At 39.6% G+C, this 22,109-nt stretch overlaps 1 protein-coding gene and 1 pseudogene across 9 annotated transcripts in view; one reads left to right on the top strand and one right to left on the bottom strand.

The window, feature by feature from the left end:
- Positions 1–22,109, top strand: part of axin1 (axin 1) — a 130,098-nt gene that overhangs the window by 99,510 nt on the left and 8,479 nt on the right. For 8 of the 9 annotated variants that reach the window (XM_043711948.1, XM_043711951.1, XM_043711956.1 and 5 more), the window contains 6 exons: positions 1,510–1,647; positions 5,139–5,689; positions 15,334–15,510; positions 15,901–16,143; positions 18,082–18,189; positions 21,802–21,969. In XM_043711948.1, the coding sequence (XP_043567883.1) occupies positions 1,510–1,647; positions 5,139–5,689; positions 15,334–15,510; positions 15,901–16,143; positions 18,082–18,189; positions 21,802–21,969 (1,385 nt within the window). The remainder of the gene's footprint in view (positions 1–1,509; positions 1,648–5,138; positions 5,690–15,333; positions 15,511–15,900; positions 16,144–18,081; positions 18,190–21,801; positions 21,970–22,109) is intronic. The other variant, XM_043711957.1, reaches the window with a different exon arrangement.
- Positions 2,291–2,764, bottom strand: LOC122560416 (annotated as a pseudogene).

A 22,109-nucleotide genomic window follows, 5' to 3' on the forward strand; every position in this document is an offset into this window, starting at 1 on the left:
GTGTCTGAGTAGTCTCCTGTACAGTTAGGTAAAAACAATGACTGCAGATGCTGGAAACCAGATTCTGGATTATTGGTGCTGGAAAAGCACAGCAGTTCGGGCAGCATCCGAGGGGCAGGAAAATCAACGTTTTGGGCAAAAGTCCTTCATCAGGAATACAGGCAGTACAGGCAGAGTGCCTGAAGGGTGGAGAGATAAATGAGAGGAGGGTGGGGGTGGGAGACGCCTCCTAGCAGAGCGCTTTAGGGAACATCTCTGGGACACCCGCACCAATCAACCACACCGCCCTGTGGCCCAACATTTTGACTCCCCCTTCCACTCTGCCGAGGACATGGAGATCCTGGGCCTCCTTCACCGCTGCTCCCTCACCACCCAACGCCTGGAGGAGGAACGCCTCATCTTCTGCCTCGGAACACTTCAACCCCAGAGCATCAATGTGGACTTAAACAGTTTCCTTATTTCCCCTTCCCCCACCTCACCCCAGTTCCAAACTTCCAGCTCAACATTGTCCCCGTGACTTGCCTACCTGTCTATCTTCTTTTCCACCTATCCACTCCACCCTCCCCTCTGACCTATCACCTTCATCCCACCCCCATCCACCCATTGTACTCTTTGCTACCTTCCCTACCCTCCTTCCTGACCTATCACCTTCGTCCCAACCCCCATTCACCTATTGTACTCTATGCTACTTTCTCCCCACCCCCAACCTCCTCTCATTTATCTCTCCACCCTTTGGGCACTCTGCCTGTATTCCTGATGAAGGACTTTTGCCCGAAACATCGATTTTCCTGCTCCTCTGATGCTGCCTGAACTGCTGTGCTTTTCCAGCACCACTATTCCAGAATTCTGTACAGTTAGATTTGTGATTTTGTGAAGTTTTTCTATGCTGTCTTCTTAACTCTGATAACAGGGATCAGACTAACACCTCTACCCTTGCATTGCCTCCAGCAGTTGATTGTCTCTTGCTAACTAAAGTTTGATGCAACACCCAAGGTGTGGACTGACCAGTCAACAGTTTCATTACAATTTTCTGTGCTACACCATTAGCATACAAATCAATGTCGGTTTGAAATCTTGTTTGGTTTTGTTTTATTGTTGCAGGCTAACTTTATTATCCATGTTAACACTAGCTGTGAAGCTCTTTTCACGTCTTGCCCTTTATTCCACTGTGCTATATGTTAGTTCCTATAAATCTGTCCCTTTTCTGTGCAACTTACTCTAATTTCCAATTTGTATTTTCCAGATCCACTAACCATCCTCATTTGGTACCACTTTGCTCTAAGATAATTGTATAATGTTGAAACTCCAAGTGGTTTTTTTTTGTTAAGGGAAATTATCACTTTAATAATTCTTGTAAAGCTGGATCCTGTTTCTTGTGCTTATTCAAAATGAATTTAAAATGCTGTTAGCTCATTTCAATATTTTACTGACTTGGTGAGAGAGCAGTTCCTTCAAAAATTTGTATTAATGTCAGCCCTTTATTGACATGTAATAATTTGATCTAACTAGCGCACGTATCGGATGCCAAAGGATATCCATGTTGAACCAGAAAAGTTTGCTGCAGAACTCATCAGTCGGCTGGAAAGTGTGCTGCGAGAGCGAGAGGCAGAGGAAAAGCTGGAAGAACGGCTTAAACGCGTAAGAGCGGTAGGTTTTGTGATGAGAGTTTAAACCATAACATACATGCATCTTAACTCATCAGATGAAAATGAAGTCTTTAACTGCAAATCTAAGGCACTGTTGTCTGGCTTTCTCAATTGTTACAATGTATATTATTTTTGGTTTTGTAATTGCTATGTGGCAACAGACACAGCTGATCACCAAAAATAAGCCGATGTGGTACATAGGTACCCAATCCTTTTTCCGAAATCCTTGGGGCCAGTTGTTTTTCAGATTTCAGAATAAATGACATTGTCACAGTGAAATAAAAAAAAGTCTTAGCAAATAGCAGACCCACGTGTGACTAGTACGAGCGCTGAAACACAAGTGATGCCTGCTAGTGCTGGGCCACGCCGCCACATCACATCTGAGTGACGTGGGTTCGAGTAGGTGTGGAGTTGGGTCACCTGTTCACATGCCAAACAACCTTGTTATACAGAAAAAACTTCACGAAAATAACTTTGGATTTCAAAGCTTTTTGGATTTCAGAATTTCCGATAAAGGATTGTGTACCGATAAAGGATTTTGTGCAATGATATTGCACAAAATCATTTGAGATATTGTAAACACATCTTTCAGTACATTGCATCATTTAATCCATGCATTTATTTTTAAGTCTATGCATTCAGGCTTAATTTTCACTTTTAAAGTGGCAATATTTTATTAACACCAATTTTAAAAAAGATGCTATCAATACACAAGCTCCACCAACTGCTTTCGATTTTCTCTTCAGCTTTCCAGCTGAAGAACTTTGCCTTGACAACAACTGGTTGTTTAGGCAGCCCACCTTTGCCTAAAACTTCATAGTAACAGGATGTAGACCATCAATAATAGGTGATGGTCCCTCAGGTTCCTTCACACAGTTTAAGCGGGTCTGTTCACTGGTCAACATCCAGATTGATTGTCAGACAGAACAACTGATTTGAAATGATGTTTCATGCCAGCTTTTCCAAAGAACCCGAATAATGTTTATCAAAGTTGATTCTATGGTGCATGCCACCAGCCTTCTCACACCATCAAGATGTTTCCTTTGTTTACCAATTTGACCATGACTGTGGTTAATAAGTCCACTCAGCTTTTTGGTTTTTTCCAATCTGGATGGCATCTTGGCAGATAGAATTCTGAAAATTTGGCTATATTTGCATTACGCACTGATGCTTCTAATTGCATTGTAAACCATAGGTTGTTTCAATCATTTGTCTATTTTTCAACTTCATTAAGTTTATTCCTTTTTCATAACTGGCCTCTTTTGGTGAATGTGGTAGAATTGATAAATAATCTGTCAACTCTTCCACACTCCACATAGCACTGCATTGTTTTAATTGGTCAAATGTGTTTGTACTTCAGGGGGAAAAAAAGTGATTCCTGCCTGTTTTCTTTTTCTCAAGGTGTTGTTTGAATGGCTAATTGGTCTGAAATTACGGCTGTGGGTTCCGATGTTTCCTGGCAGCCATATTATGGTTATCTGTGCAACTGTTTTAGTTTCTGTTTTAGTAATCTGCAGGTATTTTATCCCCCACGTGAATAATATTCCCTAATTTTAGGAACTGAAATATCTTTCCTTAAAGTTTTTGAATGAAATGTTGATGTTTATAACAAAATTCATTGGTGGTAACAATCTGTATTGCGAAGAAGGTAACATTTAATTTACGGTCATCAATAAGATAGGAGAAAGGTAGAAGGAAAATATCTTGTGGTAATTTATGATTAGGGTTTTTAAAACAATTTGTGAAGCTTACATGTCTCGTTCAGTTTTTTGAAGTGCACAGTACATTTTAGTAACATGAATATTTAGCCAGACATATCCTGTGATGTAATTAGTATTCAATTTAACTTCTTTTTTGATCAGGAAAGTACTTAAGATTATTCATGTGCATTTTGCTTCAAATAACAATGTACTTATAAAATATTAACACCTGTAGTTAGTGACAAAAGATGCTAGCGTTCATCATCGATGAACTGATCCAATAGTGCCATCTGCAGGCCTATAACATAATTTAATATGGCTTTCTCAATCACATTGCTGTCACAATTCACCACACTTGATCCACACATGACTTTTTGTTTATTATCCAATTATGTGGATGTCTTTTATGTGGCACCTAAGAATTCCGATATGACATTTCTGTTGCTGTAATTAGATATTTATAGATGACAGAAATTTTAAATTAGATTATAAACATGTAACTAACATGGCAAGAACTTTAAGACAAACTCAAAGATATTTTAGTTCGTAGCCCATGATTTATTTGAATAGTCTTTTGTTTCAGTTTATTTTGGACTTTTAAAATAGACTATAATCATATTACCCCTTTTAAAAAGGAAAAGAGAGGTCAAAGTGAACATAGGTCCCTGTGGGGAGATACTTATGGGAAACTAGAAAATGGCAGAGAAATTAAATATTTGGCATCAGTCTTTACAATGAAAGATGCTTTGAACATCCACAATGCTAAATAGTATAATTCCATCACCATCACTAGAGAAATAGTATTAGACAAACAAATGGGGTGACAGGCTTGCAGTTTAGGATCCTAAAAGAAGTATCCACAGAGATAGTGGAGGCATTGGTTCTAATTTTTCAAAAATCAGAAGGGATACAAGAAGATTGAAAAACTGCCAACATGACACCCCTATTCATAAGGGATGGAAATAAGCAGGTAACTATAGGCCAATTAGCCCAGCATCTATCATTGAAAAATTGTTGGTATCAATTATTAAGGAAGTAGTAGCAGCATGTTTGGAAAATCATAACCTAATCAAGCTGAGTCAGAACAACTGCACAATAGGGAAATAGTGTCTTACTAATATTAGAGTTTTTCGAGGAAATCTCAACCAGATTAGATAGAGGGCTACTGGTAGATGTTTTGTGTTTGGATTTCCAGAACATATTTGACAAGGTAAAGTTTTGTGAGGTACGTCATAAGAACCAGTGATATTGGGGGTATTATATTGGCATGGACAGGAAACCGCAAGTGAAACTAAGGTGTTCTTTTTCAGGTTGGCAATGTATAACAAGTGGGGTTTCACAAGGATCAGTGCTGGGACTGCAGCTGTTTACAATATATGTTAATGACTTGGTGGAAGGAAGCGAATGTACTGTAGCAAAATTTGCAAACAACATAAAACTAAGTGGACTGACAAATTGCGAGACAGATACAAACAGTTTATATATATTTGATAGGTAAGCAAGTGGGCAAAATGTTGGCAATACTTCTAAAATGGACTATAATCATATTGCCATGTTAATTTTTAGTAATATAGTTAGTTAGGATGGTTAGGGGTTCTCAAAAGTTGAAAATATGACAGCAAATGAGATTAAGACCAAAAGAAATCAAAACCAGTTCTATAGTATTATATTATTGGAAAATACTAAGCTTTTAGTCGGAGACCACTGTAAAAGATGGATCTAAATGTTGAAGCAACCATTTGACAATGAATATGGACTAAAAGTTACATTATTTCTTTGATTTCTCTTGTAGGAGGAAGAAGGTGAGGATGCAGATGTTTCATCAGGCCCGTCTGTGGTTAGTCACAAACTACCACCTGCCCAGGCTATGCACCACTTTAACTCACGTTATTCTGAGATGGGCTGTGGCGGATTACAAGTGCGTGATGCTCATGAAGAGAATCCAGAATCCATTCTTGATGAACACGTCCAGCGTGTGATGAAGACCCCAGGTTGCCAATCTCCAGGACCTGGAAGGCATTCTCCAAAGTCCCGCTCTCCTGATGGCTTATCTAATGGGAAGGCTACAAGTTTAATAGGAACGGTGCTACCTTCAGGGCATAAACATGTGTCCAAGACTGGTGGGAAAGTAGAGGCTCCAAACATGTACCATCACAAACATGTTTACCACCACATTCACCATCACAATGGGATGAAACCAAAAGAACAAATTGAGGCAGAAGCCACACAGAGAGTCCAGAGTAACTTCTGGAATGCTGATTCACACCACTATGCAACAAAATCAAGGAACTATTCTGAAAGCATGGGTTTGGCACCTAATTCGGTGGAGTCTTCGAATTATGGGTAGGTGAAACCATTGTCCTGTTGTTTTTCTGTTAGTAATGCTATACTGACTGCTTTTGAAAGCTTACCTAATGCTTCAGTAAGGAATTGCATTACAGAATCTTGCTTTGAGGCCTTGTTGATGACCCAGTTATGGCATCTGGTCTGCACTGAGTTCAGTTACCTTAATTGTGATTCTAGTGGGAGTGCTAGAGTTCATCTCAAACTGATTAGAAGAGACTTTGGAATTAAAGCTAAGAATTAAAGCTCAGTATTGATTATTATGACAAGCTTCCATACCTTCTGACCTGACCTGAGTGATGTCTTAGAAATCTGAAGACATGGCTAACCTGGATACTCAAATGCTTAAAACTGTACTTGTGGTCTTGCTAGCTTTAAGTTGGAAGAAATAATGGCTCATCAGAGTCTTTGTTAGTTGGAAAGCTAGAAAATGTGCCAACAGATTTCCAGTTAATCAAAAATACTAATACAGAACTTGATATTCCTTACTGTTGTAAAAGATGCTTACAAAATTCTTGCACGTCGATGACGAATGGGACAGAAACCAAAAGTGGACTGGACATTTAAACTGTGGATCTAGGAGAGAGGCATGTTAATGGAGAAGTTTGAAGATGATTGAATGATCAGTGTCAGCGAAGTGAACCGGATGGATCAGAGCTCTGTTAGGTGAAGACTTGGCAGGTGATGGACAGCCAGAAGAGAGAATGCTTGGGGGTTGCGTTTTGTACAAAGGGTTAATATACTTATCACAGTGTTGTTCCTGGTGAGTATATAGGTTATTGGAGGAGTTCAGTTAGCTCAATTAGCTAAACAACTGTTTTGCAATACAGAATGATGCAACAGTATGGTTTCATCACCTGCACTGGCTGTCGTTACCATGAAGGACCCTCCTTAATCTTTTCAACCATGGTGACCCTCAGGTTAAGCAACCACCTGTCATCCTTCTGAAAGAACGGTCCTGTGGAACTATAGCACCTTTACCTTTGAGAGGTTATTGGTGCACAAGGAATTTCTATTTAAGGGGAGAAATTTTGGAGTTCTTTTTATGATTTATAGAGTGACCAGCAATTTTGCACAAAGAATGGATGGAGCAATTGAACTAGTGACTGTTGTGCTTGGTGTCAGGGAGAAAATGTGGTAGGGAACAATTATGATATTTTTGGATTCACAATAACTCCAAGATGACGCATTTTCGAGATCTGGAAATAAATCAAGGCTTTGCCTGAAATTTGGGTGCATCCATAGTGACTTCAGGTTAGAGTGAAATGCTGGGTGCTGTATGGTGCCCTTGCATTACCGTTTCTACTTTTACATTATTGACTTGGATTCTGCAGCATAGTACGTACTTGTTAAATTTTGTAAACTATACCAAACTAAGGAGACAGTTAAATTTTGCGGCACACTTAGGAAGAACAATTAGACAACATCAACTTCATCTGTGAAATTTTGGCCCATTTATTATATCCATATCCATTTTTAATTTCATATTTTCTCATTGCAGCTTACTTTCCCACCTAGTTTAGTGTCATCTGCAAACCTGATTATGGTAGAGTCTATGCCTACATCCAAGACATGATTATAGATTTATTAAAATATTTGAAGGTTCAGATTGTATGAGATCATAAAATATTTTGTAATCTTGTTTTAATGTATAGGGGAACCTCGATTATCCGAACATGATAGGTGGGCACAATTTGGTTAATCGATTAAATGCCTTTCCTCTGGAGCTCAGAGGTTTTAATATCTGCTCCCCGTTCAGGAGATGGCTGCAGCAGCAGCACAGTGAGTGGGAGCCCGTCCCTGTGCAATACCGCTCCTGTCCCCCGACCCCGTGCACACTCTCCCCCTCTCTGGGCGGCTGGACTGGACACCAACAACAAAATTGCTGTAGTTGCCTTTGTGGGGTAAATCTCCAAATAGCACATACTCACGCATGCAGCCACAGCCCCCCCCCACACAGCCCCGTTTTACTGCAACGTTTTGACAGGTTCCACCTTTGCCCTGTACAGGACAATGTTGGAGAGATTATCTGGGGAAGCTGAGTTTAGGGTACACCCCTGTGTAGAACTTCAGGGAAAGCATAGGGGGAGAGAGAGAGAGAGAGAGGGCGGGCAGACAGACATTCATTTGGAGATGGTGCCTGTTTGATCGCTGTTGGAAACATGTCTTTGTAATGTGTCCATTGGGACCTCGAGATCTCCTTTGGATAATCCGATTGTCGGATAATTGGAATTCGGATAACCGAGGCTCCTCTGTATATGGTCACTAAGGCAACAATGCCAAGTTACTGTGTATATTAAAAGTAATTGAAAATCAGCACAGTTTGTTACATTGAGGTACAACGGCCATATTTGGATAGTGAATACTGTCTCAATCAGATTACCAAAATACAACGGAACAGTGAATCTGGAGAATTGTTTCAGGAATCACTAAACCAATCCAATATACTGCTAAGGAGAAAGTGAGTTCTGCAGATGCTGGAGATCAGAGTCAAAAAGTGTGATGCTGGCAAAGCACAGCCAGTCAGACAGCATCTGAGGAGCAGGAGAGTTGACGTTTCGAGCATAAGCTCTTCATTACGTTCCTGATGAAGAGAATGGCTGTGCTTTTCCAGCACCTCAATAAACCACTAATCCCTAATATTTAGGTTGAATTAATATATTTGAATTTATTTGCCCTTATTAGATTTTCTGCTCAATCATCCTTTAAGTATTGCAAAATAGTGCAAAGATTAAACAAAACGTTACTTCAAATTAAACCTAAAGCAATGAGATCCAGTAACCCAATTTAGAGCTAGAAAAAAGTTCAAAATTAACATTGAAGCATTCTCTTTCTGTCTTTGTGTGGCAATCTCTGACCATGTCTTAAGCATTAACAGTTGCTACAGCTTCAGAATTGAACATACATACACTTCCAGAAAAACAAATATCTCTTGAATTTTTTAAAAGCTCCAAAGCTGAATTTTGGGACTTGGGTAGGAAATTCCATATCCAGCATTCGGGGCTACTATTAACTTAGGAATTGCAGAGGAAAATGGTCATATCTGTGAGAGCTGCAGAATAAGTAAACTGTAAACAGAATGAAATTTTATGACAAACTTAAAGTAGCTAATGTGAATGTTGGTCCCTTGGAAGATGAGATTGAAGAGTTAATAGTGGGGAACACAGAAATAGCAGTCACTAAATCAATATTTTTCTTCAGTTTTCACTATGGAGGACACCAGTACCATCACAATAGTAATAGGTAATGCAGAGGTTGTAGAAAGGGAGCAATATGCAACAAATATCATCACAAGAGAAAAGGTACTGAGCAAATTGTTGGAATTGACAGCAGACAAAAGTTCCCAGGGTCTGATGGCCTACGTTATAGGGTCTTGAAATAAGTGGCAGCAGAGATAGTGTATCATTTGGTTATAATATTCTGAAATTCCCTGGATATGGAAATGTTCCAGTGGATTGGAAAAATGCTAGCATAATACCTTTATTCAAGAGCGCGATGCAGAAAGTAGAAAACTACAGACCAGTTTGTTTAATATATGTTGTTTGGAAGTTGTTAGAATCCATTTTTAAGGCAGTAATAACAGGACATTTGATAAGTCAAGAACACAATCCATCAGAGTCAGCGTGATTTTATGAGGACTAAATAATGTTTGACCAATTTACTAGAGATGTATAAAGCCATATAGATAATGGTGATCCTGCAGATGGACTCCAGAAAGCATTTGATAAGGTGTCACACACAAGGTTTGTGCGCAAGGTAAGATCACATAGGGTTAGGTGTAATTTATTAACTTGGACAGAGGATTTACTAGCCAACAGAAAGTGGGTATTTTTCTGATTTGGAAAAAATCAACTACTGGGATGTCACAGGGTTTGGTCCTTGGGGCCCCAACTATTTATAATTTGCCTTGGATGCTTAGATAAAATGTACTGTAGCCAGGTTTACTGATGACCCTAAAATAGGTGGGGAAGTAGCTGCAGTAAGAAACTTAAAATGGATTGGTTAAGTAAATGGGCCAAGTTTTGCAGATGAAGTTTATAGTGGATAAGTGTGAGGTTATTCATTTTCGAGGAATAGAAAGGCAATTTATTGAAATGGGGTGAAACTTCAGAGTGCAAAGGGATATGGGTGTCTTCATGCATTAATCGTAGAGAACTAGTATGCAGGTACAGCAGGTAATAAGGAAAGTTAATTAAATTTTGGGTTTTTTTTGCTAAAAAGAGTAGAGAATGTAAGTAGAGAAGTGTTGCTGCAACTGTACAAGGCAGCCTGTACCTGGAGTATTGCATTACAACTTGGTCCCTTTACTTGAGGAGGGATGTAATTATATTGGAGGCAGTTCATTTAGATTGATTTCTGAGATGAGGGATTTGTTTTATGAGTAGCTTAGGCTTAATACTCTCCCTGGGGTTTAAACGAATGATACAAAATCTAATTGGAGGTATACGAAAGCTAAAAGGGGATTGAGACAGTAGACGAGTAAAGGACATTTCCTCATGTAGAGTGATCTAGAACAAGAAGTCATTGTTTTAGGATAAGGGGTAGCAGATTTAAAACTGAGATGAGAAACTACTTCTGTCAAAGGACCATAAATCTGTGGAATTCATGAACCCAGAGTGTAAATTTGAGGAGGAGATGGGGCGATTTTTAATTAATGGGTTGAAGGGTTATGGAGAACTAGCAGGAAAGTGGAGTTGAGGCTGTGATAAAATCAGCCATATCAAATGGGTGACGCAGACTCAAGTGGTTGAGTTGTCTAGTTCTGCTCCCAGTTCTTGTATTTTAAAATAGAATTCTACTATTTTTATTAGAATATGGTAGTGATAAACTTTATTACCACAGTAACTTTCAAATGAAGTCCTGTCTGCCTGCTTGCTTGGACGTAATAGATCTTGTGCTGTTTGAGGAAGTGTTGTGATTTCTCTGTGATCTGGCAAATAATGTTTCCTCGGCCAATGCTGTTTCCTCAGCCAGTGTCACCAGAAAGTGATTACCTGATCATTCATTCATTCATTTGTTGATTAAATGTTTGTTGCCATGTTCCCCATAATGTGACTGAACTTCAAAAGTAATCTCCTGATTGTGAAGTGCTTTGGAATGTCCCAAGGATATGAAAGACTTTGAATATTTTTCATAGCTGGGGGGAAGGATGATCGTGGGGGTGAGGAAGACAACACAGGTTCTGGTTGTAAATGATTTTGGTAAATCGAAGCTTGAAATTTGAGCATTCTCTGGTAGAATTTAATTCGTCGTGTCTTTTCAATATTTAACCTTGTTTTCTCCATTCGTCACATGCATTTCATGGTGATTACTAGTTTTGGCATCACATTTTCATACATCTGTTAATACTTTCTTACTAAAATGCTGTCAAGAAAATTTCATGTAGGAGTGCAGATTGAGGACTGCAGATTCTGGAGATCAGAGCTTAAAAGTGTGTAGCTGGAAAAGCGCAGCAGATCAGGCAGCATCAAAGGAGCAGGAGAATCGACGTTTCTGGCATAAGCCCTTCAGGAATGAGGAAGGTGTGCCACACGGGCTAAAATAAACGGTAGGGAGGAGGGACTTGGGGCAGGGGCGTTGGGAATGCGATAGGTGGAAGGAGGTTAAGGTAAGGGTGATAGGCCGGAGAGGGGGTGGGGGCGGAGAGGTCGGGAAGAAGATTGCAGGTCAAAAAGGCGGTGGTGAGTCAGAGGGTTGGGACTGAGATAAGGTGGGGGAAGGGGAAATGAGGAAGCTGGAGAAATCTACATTCATCCCTTGTGGTTGGAGGGTTCCTTGGCAGAAGGTGAGGCGCTCTTCCTCCAGGCGTCGTGTTGCCATGGTCTGGTGATGGAGGAGGCCAAGGACCTGCATGTCCTTGGCGGAGTGGGAGGGGGGAGTTAAAGTGTTCCGCCACGGGCCGGTTGGGTTGGTTGGTGCGGGTGTCCCAAAGGTGTTCGCTGAAACGTTCCGCAGGTAGGCGACCTGTTCCCCAATGTAGAGGAGGCCACATCGGGTGCAGCGGATGCAGTAAATGATGTGTGTGGAGGTACAGGTGAATTTGTGACGGATATGGAAGGATCCCTTGGGGCCTTGGAGGGGAAGTGAGGGGGGAGGTGTGGGCGCAAGCTTTGCATTTCCTGCGGTTGCAGGGGAAGGTGCGGGGAGTGGAGCTTGGGTTGGTGGGGGGTGTGGACCTTTGGAGGGGCGGGATTCAAGGGCGGAGGAACGGGAGGTGGAAGAGATGCGGTGGAGAGCATAGTCAACCATGTCTGAGGGGAAATTGCAGTCTTTGAAGAAGGAGGCCATCTGGCTTGTTCGGTATTGGAATTGGTCCTCCTGGGAGCAGATGCAGCGGAGGCGAAGGAATTGGGAATATCGGATGGAGTTTTTCAGGGGTCAGGTGGGAGGAGGTGTAATCTAAGTAGCTGTGGGAGTCGGTCGGTTTATAGTAAATGTCCATGTTGAGTCAGTCGCCCGAGATAGAAATGGAGAGGTCTAGGAAGGGGAGGGAGGAGTCTGAGACGGTCCAGGTAAATTTGAGATCGGGGTGGAAGGTGTTATCGCATTCCCAACGCCCCTCCCCCAAGTCCCTCCTCCCTACTTAGAGCCATAGTCATGCAACACGGAAACAGGCCCCTTTGGCCCAACTTGTCCATGTTGACCAGGTTTCCAAAAACTGAACAGTTGTCCTTTACCTGAATTTGGCCCATATCTCTCTAAACCTTTTCTGTCCCTGTACCTGTCCAAATGTCTTTGAAGTTTTGTAATTGTATTCATCTTTACCAATTCCTCTAGCAGTTCGTTCCACGTACAAATTGCCCTCTGTGTGAAAAGGTTGCCCCTCTGGTCCCTTTTAAATCTTTCCCCTCTCATTATAAACCAATGCCATCCTGTTTTGGATTCCTCTACCCTAGAGAAAAGACCTTGGCTATTCATCTTGTCTCTGCTCTTCATGACTTTATAAACTTCTGTAAAGTCCCCCTTCAGCCGCCTATGCTCGGGGTGGGGGGTAGTCTGAGCTTATCGATCCCCTCCTTATAACTCAAAATCCTCCAGTCTTGGTAACATCCTTCTAAATCTTTTTTACACCCTTTACAATTTAATAACATCATTCCTATAGCAGAGTTGCATGCAGTAACCCAAAGACTGTCTTAAACTTATTTTCAAAATACACATCTTAAATTCTGTTTGCTGTTTTAAGTTGGTACACCAATAATGTGCTGAAAATGTGTTGCTGGAAAAGCGCAGCAGGTCAGGCAGCATCCAGGGAACAGGAGAACAAAATTCTCCTGTTCCCTGGATGCTGCCTGACCTGCGCTTTTCCAGCAACACATTTTCAGCTCTGATCTGCAGACCTCACTTTCTCCACACCAATAATGTGCACCTACATTGTGCCTTTTAGTATAGATGTTTCATGGCGATTGGCAAGGTGGAATCTGAGAAATGGATGTTGCAAACAAGAAGGTGATCTTAGGGTTGTTCAAAAATAAGTTGGAGGTTGAAGAAGAGACGATGGAGGACACTGAGTTGGTGAAATGGAGAGTGTGTAAGGATCAAATTAGAGTGAGCTTTTGGCATTTCATTGGACAGTTGTTAATAGTGAAGATAAGGAAGAGGTTCAAGTGCAAAATAAGGCAGACTTAGAAGGGATAGAGTTGTGATGTTGGAAAAGATGATGGAGAGGCATGGCCATGTAGGGATTTTAATATTGTATGAAAAAGATATGGGTTATAGAATTTTGATTGAATTCATTTATGGATAGTGGAAGGTCAAGAAGAACGTAAGAGTAGTTGAGTTTGGAGATATGAACGGCATCAATGAGGGATTCAACTGCAAATCAATTGAACTACAGGTAGAGATAATTTTAATGAACAATGTTATGGGAGACTGTATAGAAATGAGATTAAATAGGAGGCGGCTAAGATTGTCAAGTGTGGGGATGGGAACTGCTGGAGGTTGGTTTCACTTTTCTCTTTGTCTTGAGACAAAGAAGGAATAATTCTATGTCCAGAGAGACCAAAGAAAGGAAGATTGGCCATAGTGGATGGCAGAGGAGGTACTCCATGACTAGTTCAAGCTGCTTTTAATGCTTTGGTGGGAGCAAAAACCTAATTGGGGAGTTTTAAAGTTGGCTTGTGCAAAACACGGGCAGATCTGAGACTTCAACAAAGTGGGTATGTCCAACAGGTTGACAACTTGGATACCCTGACGAAGGGAGTAATAAGTCAGCATGACTTTGTCAAAAAACATTACATGCCTGTTGCATAAGTAACACTGACAAATTCAAGAACTTTGGTCACATTGTGCTTCTTAATTGCTGCCATATCCCTGTGTTCTCCAGAGATTTTTGAGGTGTTGGTGGCAGTGTTGAAGAGGATTGGAATAATATGGAAGACAGGGAGAACTGCAACAGTTCTCTGCATTTCATTCTGTCAACAATAGAGGGAATGAATCTAACTTGTCATGGTCACCCATGTCCCCAGGTCATTTTTTAAAAATTTAACATGTAGGCATTGTACTATAATTGGGCCTTATAATTTCTGTGAATAGTTGACATCGATGAACAACAAAAAAAAATCCAGTGATATTTGTCAGAAATTGAATCTTCCACTTTCTAATTATATTTGTTATAACCACTCTCAGGCCAGTTAAAACACAGTAAATATCCAATGGGATATTTACTTCACTGGTGTGACATCTTTCATATTCTTCCCAAACCACCACCTCCTCCCACTCCTGACTGTTCATCTGTCCGTCCCCTACATCAGTGCTTCTTCTTTCTCCCCCCCCCACACTACCGCCTAACTGCGGTAGTGCTTATTTATTTTCTCCAGCACCCACGTGTGTGTGCAGGTGCGAGACGCAGTGAAAGACACAAGGTGCACGAATCTTTATTCAAATTTCCACCACCAGGAAGAAAAGAAACACCCGAGTGGCCTGTGACAAGCCGTGCCCTTCACATCAAAGGACAATGCTGTATGGTCAAACAGTGAAGGGGAAGGCAGGGATTAAATCAAAATAGAGTTGGTGGGGGAAATAATGCACTCAACTCCCTGCGGCACCCACCTCTCCCTGAACAAATCCAGGGTGTCGGTACATCAGTGTTTCTAATGGAAATTGCCAATTAGTGTTAAATTGGGGATGGCTTTTCCTATTGGATTGAAACTGGTCAGTCTTCTGATACCAGTTCCTTCCAAGGTGAACCCACGACCCAAAGTAAAAACACCAGTGCAGTCAGTTTTGCTATAATGTGGTAGTTTCGCTCTTGTGCAATCCAGTGTAATAGCTGCACCATTTAAAGTAGTGAGGCCAGGATTGCGTTTTAACCAGTACGCGCTTTCAGACTTTGCATTTTAGAAACAGTGTCCCCAATTTGTCAATCGTGTTGTAGCGAATTCGTGTTAACAAACTCACATAATCGCAGAATGAACTGTAGTATCTTAAACTATTGAGCTACTTACTGTGCAGTGAACATTGTTTTATAGATATTGTCACTGAATGTTTGTTGTCAAAGGTCTACTGAATTCATACTAAAATTCCATTAAATGACTTACGTTATTTGCATCAACAATATTTAATGTTTGCTTTTAAATGTTCTAAACTGAGCAGTTATGCTACCATTGAAATTTCTAAAATTGACTAAGTTGCATATTGTGGTGCAGTGGTAAAGTCAACACACTGTCGAGGCGAAATACTAAGAAGACTGAACCAGGTAAAGCCGATGCTGGGAGCTACGAAACCCCTGCTCCTCCAGACGACATGGAACGGAATCAGAAGATTATGCAATGGATAATTGAAGGAGAGAAGGAAATTCACAGGCACAAAAAGGCTCCACATAAGTAAGAGAACATTTTTATGTTTGACCAAATGCTGTTGCTCCTCTGCATGGTTTTTTTTAATATATATTTGAAATCATAATATTGTGTATTACTTTAATATTTTAATCTTCTCATGAATCCTTTTCAATATTTATATTTTTCTCACTGTCCTCCAAGTTTCCGCAGAGAAGGAAATCCCCAATAGATCGTATGTGGGAGTTTTTTGTTCTCATAGTTGTAACAGATCTAACAATTACTATGATTTACAAATGTCACATTTTAAAAATCCCAGACATTATAATAAAGTAACTCAACATGGGCCAAAATTTTTCATTCTACTGTGTATTTTCTGATTTAGTGGAAATATTTGCAATGCTAAATTAATTATGCAAATTTGTCTTTTTGGTACAGTTTAAGTGGAGCTAAGAAACAAACTAATCATGATACTAGACCAAGTTCAATTGAAAGGCCAGGAGCTGTTCACCCATGGGTCAGTGCACAACTGCGAAATCCTGTCCAACCATCACACCCGTTCATTCAGGATCCAACCATGCCACCCAATCCGGCACCAAACCCTCTGACTCAACTGGAAGAAGCACGTAGACGGCTTGAAGAAGAGGAAAAGAAGAGTGGCAAACTACAGTCCAAGCAAAGGTGAGGCGAATTATCTACGTTCCACTTTTGCTTTGTCTAACTGCTTGCTTAGATTTGGGTGCTGAAAAGTGCAGCTTGTGATACTGAAGTTGGGAACAAACATTTTTACTTTCACAATTTAACTTGCTCTTAGTTTTGAAAATCTGTTATTTCCAGTGTTACAGTACCGTCTGATGCAAGGAGCTCATATTCAATCAAATCACAGATTCCCAATATAGTTTCCCTTTTTAGGAAGAGCCTGGCTTTTGCAGGGCAATTTTTTTTTGCCATGTGGGAAATATGCTTTCTAAATTGGAGGAGAAAGTGAGGTCTGCAGATGCTGGAGATCAAAGTTGAAACTTTATTGCTGGAACAGCACAGCAGGTCAGGCAGCATCCAGGGAACAGGAGATTCGACGTTTCGGGCACAGGCCCTTCTTCTCATTCCTGAAGAAGGGCCTGTGCCCGAAACGTCGAATCTCCTGTTCCCTGGATGCTGCCTGACCTGCTGTGCTGTTCCAGCAATAAAGTTTCAACTGCTTTCTAAATTGTCATCAAATCTTAAATTAGTATAAAGTCTGCTCTGACAACTTCTCAGGATGTGTGTTTTAGAGCTTTGAAAACTTTGACATTGACATGTAGTCAATGGTAAAATAAAATATGGCAAATTTTGGTTTTGGACTATGCACCATTGCATCCAGTTTCAGTTATAATATAGTTCAATTGTGTTGTCACAGGCTGTCAGATAACATACTGTTAAAATGTGATGATCTACCAAAATATTTAAACCGCCTCAGATATGCAATCGCATCAAACAGGTTAATTCTTCTCCAGGTGTATAATCCTAAACTGTGTCCTTGCAATCAACCCTTTTTTAGTTTGTGCCATTAACTAGTAAAAAAACCAACGTACGTTTTGTCAGTGTGGGGCTGGCCAAAAAGGTACATTACTCAAACTTTGAAATTACAAATAATCTTTAAAAACAGCACATTAACTACTTATTGTGCTGTGCAATAACTTATAACATATACATCAAATAACACTTTTGCAGGTCCACTTTTTATGAAAATTCTCCTGAATTAGAAATGAAAAAAATATTTTCTTTAATTTCTATAACTTCAAGATTAGATACCCTACAGTGCGGAAACAGGCCATTTGGCCCAACAAGTCCACACTAACCCTCTGAAGAGTAACCCACCCAGACCCATTTCCCTACATTTATCCCGACTAATGCACCTAACACTATGGACAATTTAGCATGATCTGCAGGTCTTTGGATTGTGGGAGGAAATCCACACAGGTAGGGGGAGAATATGCACGTGGACAGTGGCCCTAGGCGGGAATAGAACACGTCCTTGGCTCAGTGAGGCAGCAGTGCTAACCACTGAGCCACCGTGCTGCCCACAGTGTAGGTTTAAATAAATTATTACAATGTTTAGGAACAAAAACTCATTTCATTTCAACAAAGTATATATTTTAATAAATTAATAACTGTTACTCGATCAAGTGGCCAAAACATGCTTAATTATTGGTTATCATATGCATTGAATGTACTATTTTGAGTGTATCTAATTGAAATTCTAATTTATAATAGATCCTTGGATATATATGTTGGGTGTACCGAGAATTAACACAATGTTCTCCAGAGATTACATGATGTTTCTGTGCACAATGTTAATAATCTATAGAAATCATTTAATGAGTTGCCTGTTGCTGTTTTCTTGCTCATTCACGTGATCAATTTGATGACTCTTTCGGCAGAAGCTTTAAAATCAAGACTTAAACCTGAAACAATATCAGAGACAAGATAATCCATAATATAAAATGAAACATGAGTGCTGAATCTGAGTAAAGCAGCAGATAAAAGTGTGTAGAAATGGCTATTAATCAGAGAGGAGGTAGCAGACGTAGCTGGAGTAGAGCATTCTAATTCCTAGGATTATTCTCCATGACACTGCAGGTATGTGCAAGAGGTTATCCAACGGGGTCGCACTTCTGTCAGGCCTGCATGCATTCCGGTGCTGAATGTGGTACCAGCCGTCTCCGACATGGATCTCTCTGAGTCAGAGTACGTCCCACTGCTGTTGATGTATTCTCTGTCATCTTAGGTTTAGATATTAGTTTGCACATAGGCTTTAGATCTTTAATTGCACTGAATTTTAATTAACTAAATCTGAAGTATATTATTCATTTTAACCTTTATTAATTTTTTTGTTCTAGATGTTATCATTACTATTTGACAACCGAAGTATTCACTAACTCCGTGCATATTTAACTGACATTAGATTTATTATTGTAAAATTCCACCAGGCATTTCCATGTCTGAATCTCTCAGCTGCATATGTGGAAATTGAATGAGAATGATACTTTAGGTGTAGTATCCTCTAGTGCAGTTCACATAATCAGTTTTGCCTGTAATCTCATCTTCTGGAAACAGATTAGTAACTGCATTCAGCCAGTAAGCTTAGTTCGCTGCGGTAATGGAAAGGTGTTTCTAATCTACGTTTGGTGGCATGATTAAAGAAAATGCAACAGTTTGATTTCAAACTACATTTAGCTACATTTACATAATTGCTTGAGTGTATCTAACTAAAAGCTAAATCAAAGAAGGTAAGTGTGTGCAATATTGCTTATGCTAACTTTCCAACTCATGAATCTTAATTATTGTGAATATTTACAGTACAAAGGTAATTATTAGGCTTGCAGTTCCATCAATGTCACTTGAAATTTCCATTTGTTGGCAGATTACATGGGCCTTTTTTAGTGTGGATTTTAAGCTGTACAGCACGCAACTATTATATCAACTATTTACCAGAAGTAGTAACAAACAAACGGATAATGCTATCAGTTGGTTTGAATGTTATATAATTGTTGCCAAAACATCTTTATTATCTGGACACTTTTTTTAATAAATGTGACCAATTTAAAAATGATTCAAAATTATCATTTTAATATTTCAATTTTAGCAGTTACCAACATAATCAATGGCTTGATTAATCCTTCCGATCTAACTAGAGATGTTTTATTTTTATTATATAATTACAATTGTTAACATTTTTGAATATTAACCAAACAAGTTCCAAAATGATGCAACAGCTTATAAAACAGTAAATACTGCTCCGACAATTCAAGGCAGTTAGCTCCAACACTGAAAATACCTCAATAAAAAAGTGGACCAACTCTTACACTACAGTTTTTTTCTCTGTATTCTATCTTGGATTACCCAGAATTTAGTAAGGATCAGTGCTGGGTCCACTGCTTTTCATCATTTATATAAATGGTTTGCATGTGAACATAAGAGGTATGGTTAGTAAGTTGGCAGGTGACACCCAAATTGGAGGAGCAGTGGACAGCAAAGATGTTAACTCAGGGTACAATGGAACTTCGATCAAATGGACCAATGGGCCAAGGAGTGGCAGATGGAGTTTAATTTAATGTGTGGTGCTGCATTTTGGAAAGTCAGATCAGAACAGGGCTTGTACACTTGAGTGTTGCTGAACAGAGACACCTTGGAATGCAGATTCTTAGTTTCTTGAAAGTGGAGTTCCAAGTGGACTGGAAAGTGAAAGAGGCATTTGGTATGTTTGCCTTTTAATGGTCAGTGTGTTGAGTATATGAGTTGGGAGGTAATATTGGCGCTGTACAGGACATTGGTTAGGCCACTGTTTGAATATTGTGTGCAGTTCTGGTCTCCCTGCTGTAGGAGGGATGTTGTTAAACCTGAAAGGGTTCAAAAAAGATTTACAAGGATGTTCCCAGGGTTGGAGGATTTGAGCTGTTGCAAGAGGCTGAATAGGCTGAGACTATTTTTCCTGGAGTGTTAAAAGCTATGGGGTGACTTTCTAGAGGTTTAAAACATCATGAGGTGAATGGACAGGGTGAACAGTCCAGGTCTTTTTCCTGAGGTGGGGGAGTCCAAACCTAGAAGGCATCAGTTTAAGGTGAGAGGGGTAAGATTTAAAAAGAACCTAAGGGGCAATTTTTTCATACAAAGTATGGTGTGTGTATGGTATGAGCTGCCAGAGGAAGTGGTGGCAGCAGGTACATTACAACATTTGAAAGGCATCTGGATAGGTGCATTAATGGGAAGGGGTTAACGGGATATGGGCCAAATGCTGGCAAATGGGGCTGTATTAATTTGGGATATCTGGTTGGCATGGATGAGTTGGACCAAAGAGTCTGTTTCCATGCCTTACAGCTCTGACTCTATCCATGCCTTGCAGCACAATAGATTTTAATAATTGTAAGCATTTTAATTTGATCAGTTAAGCTCCACATTAATCTCCATTGAGGTTTCCTGTTTTAAATCCATTTTCCAATCCAGTGGTTGAAGTGGATTTTCTATGCCTATGTGTTAGAATAACCAGATTTTTCCGTGAAGTCAGTAATTTTGTTGTGTATCAGTCCACAAGGGATACTCATGAAGGTAAAATAAACTGTTGCTCATTTTTACTTTTTCTTGAAGGACTCATGTTGTTGAGATAATTGCTATTTGTTCCCTTTTTTATTACAGTTTTGTATCACTGACTGCTTTAGGTTCAATTATGTCTTAGCATAATTTGGAAACCATGGTTACAGTTCAGAACAAGTGGAATTCAAAAGTCGGCAGTGACTATTTTATAATCCTTCTCTCAGCAATACCTATTTGGTCAAAGTTTACTGGTGTGCAGTTTGTTTATTTGACTGGTAGATACTTTTCTAATTCCAAGTTGCTGTTTTTGGGGAGTAATTTTGCAGCCAGACTGTTGAAGACTGCCATATAATGGATGAGGGCACTTGTCACCATTTAACAAATGACTATAAAACAAGACGGTGCACTTCAGAGATTCTGTTAAGTTTCAGCATTACTGTGGTGTATTTTCTATAACAAGATTAAGAGTCCTTCATCTGCCAATTTGCATGTGGGTTAATTCTCAAGGACCATCTTCTGTCATGGAATCTTTGTGACAAATGATACCATTTGTGACCCCTTGGGTCTATTCCAGTTATGAGCTGAAAAATGTGTTGCTGGAAAAGCGCAGCAGGTCAGGCAGCATCTAAGGAGCAGGAGAATGACGTTTCGGGCATAAGCCCTTCTATTCCAGTTACCTCAGTTTTTAATGAGGATTGATCAGTTATTAAGAAAGGACTTCAATTGTCTAAACGATATAGTATTAGCTCTATGCTTTTTATGTTTAAATTCAAATCACCTTCTTGAAAAATGGTGACTTTATAAAATCGCCATCAATTGACAATATGCACAGATTTAATTGTAACAATAAACTTGGGTAATTACAGATCTTTTTAGTGAAAACCAGTTATTTTAGAATACAAATCATTTTAATACAATTCAAATTGAAACAAAATGTAATAGTGAATGGCATGAATGGATTAAAATACTTCTAAATGCCTAAGATCATCTTTTAGTTTCATTTGCTTTATGCTTGAATCTAAAGGAAACTATGAATTTGAGGAGTGTTAGAATAACCAGGTATTTCAGTGAAGTCAGTAATTTTGTTAACGTTGCTTAGTTGTCTGTAATAATTTTATTAATTGAAATTATTTATACTTCTTTGGTTTGTTTAGTAAAAAAAAAGTGCTGATTCTTTCCTCTCTTCAATCTTATTTTTGCAGGCATTTTACCAATATGTAATTGTAAGATGAAGTAAAAAAAACTCACCATGATCTCTTTCCATTATAGGCATAAACCGCAAAAGAAGTCAGCAAATGGTGCGTCTCAACCTGGTGATAACATTGTGGTGGCATACTATTTCTGTGGGGAGCCAATTCCATACAGGACATCCGTTAAAGGACGTGTGGTCACATTGGGACAGTTCAAGGAGCTGTTGACTAAGAAAGGGAATTACAGGTATGTAAGTGAAGATAAATTGATGAGCAATCAGTGAACAATAAGGTTCAAAACCATTTCAGTTCAAAAAACTGTTACAAGATAAATAACTTCTTGAACAGATGAAATTGAATTATCGCTTTAATAATAAGCAATAACAT

The sequence above is a fragment of the Chiloscyllium plagiosum genome, chromosome 21, assembly GCF_004010195.1.
Source record: "Chiloscyllium plagiosum isolate BGI_BamShark_2017 chromosome 21, ASM401019v2, whole genome shotgun sequence".
Taxonomy (NCBI): domain Eukaryota; kingdom Metazoa; phylum Chordata; class Chondrichthyes; order Orectolobiformes; family Hemiscylliidae; genus Chiloscyllium; species Chiloscyllium plagiosum.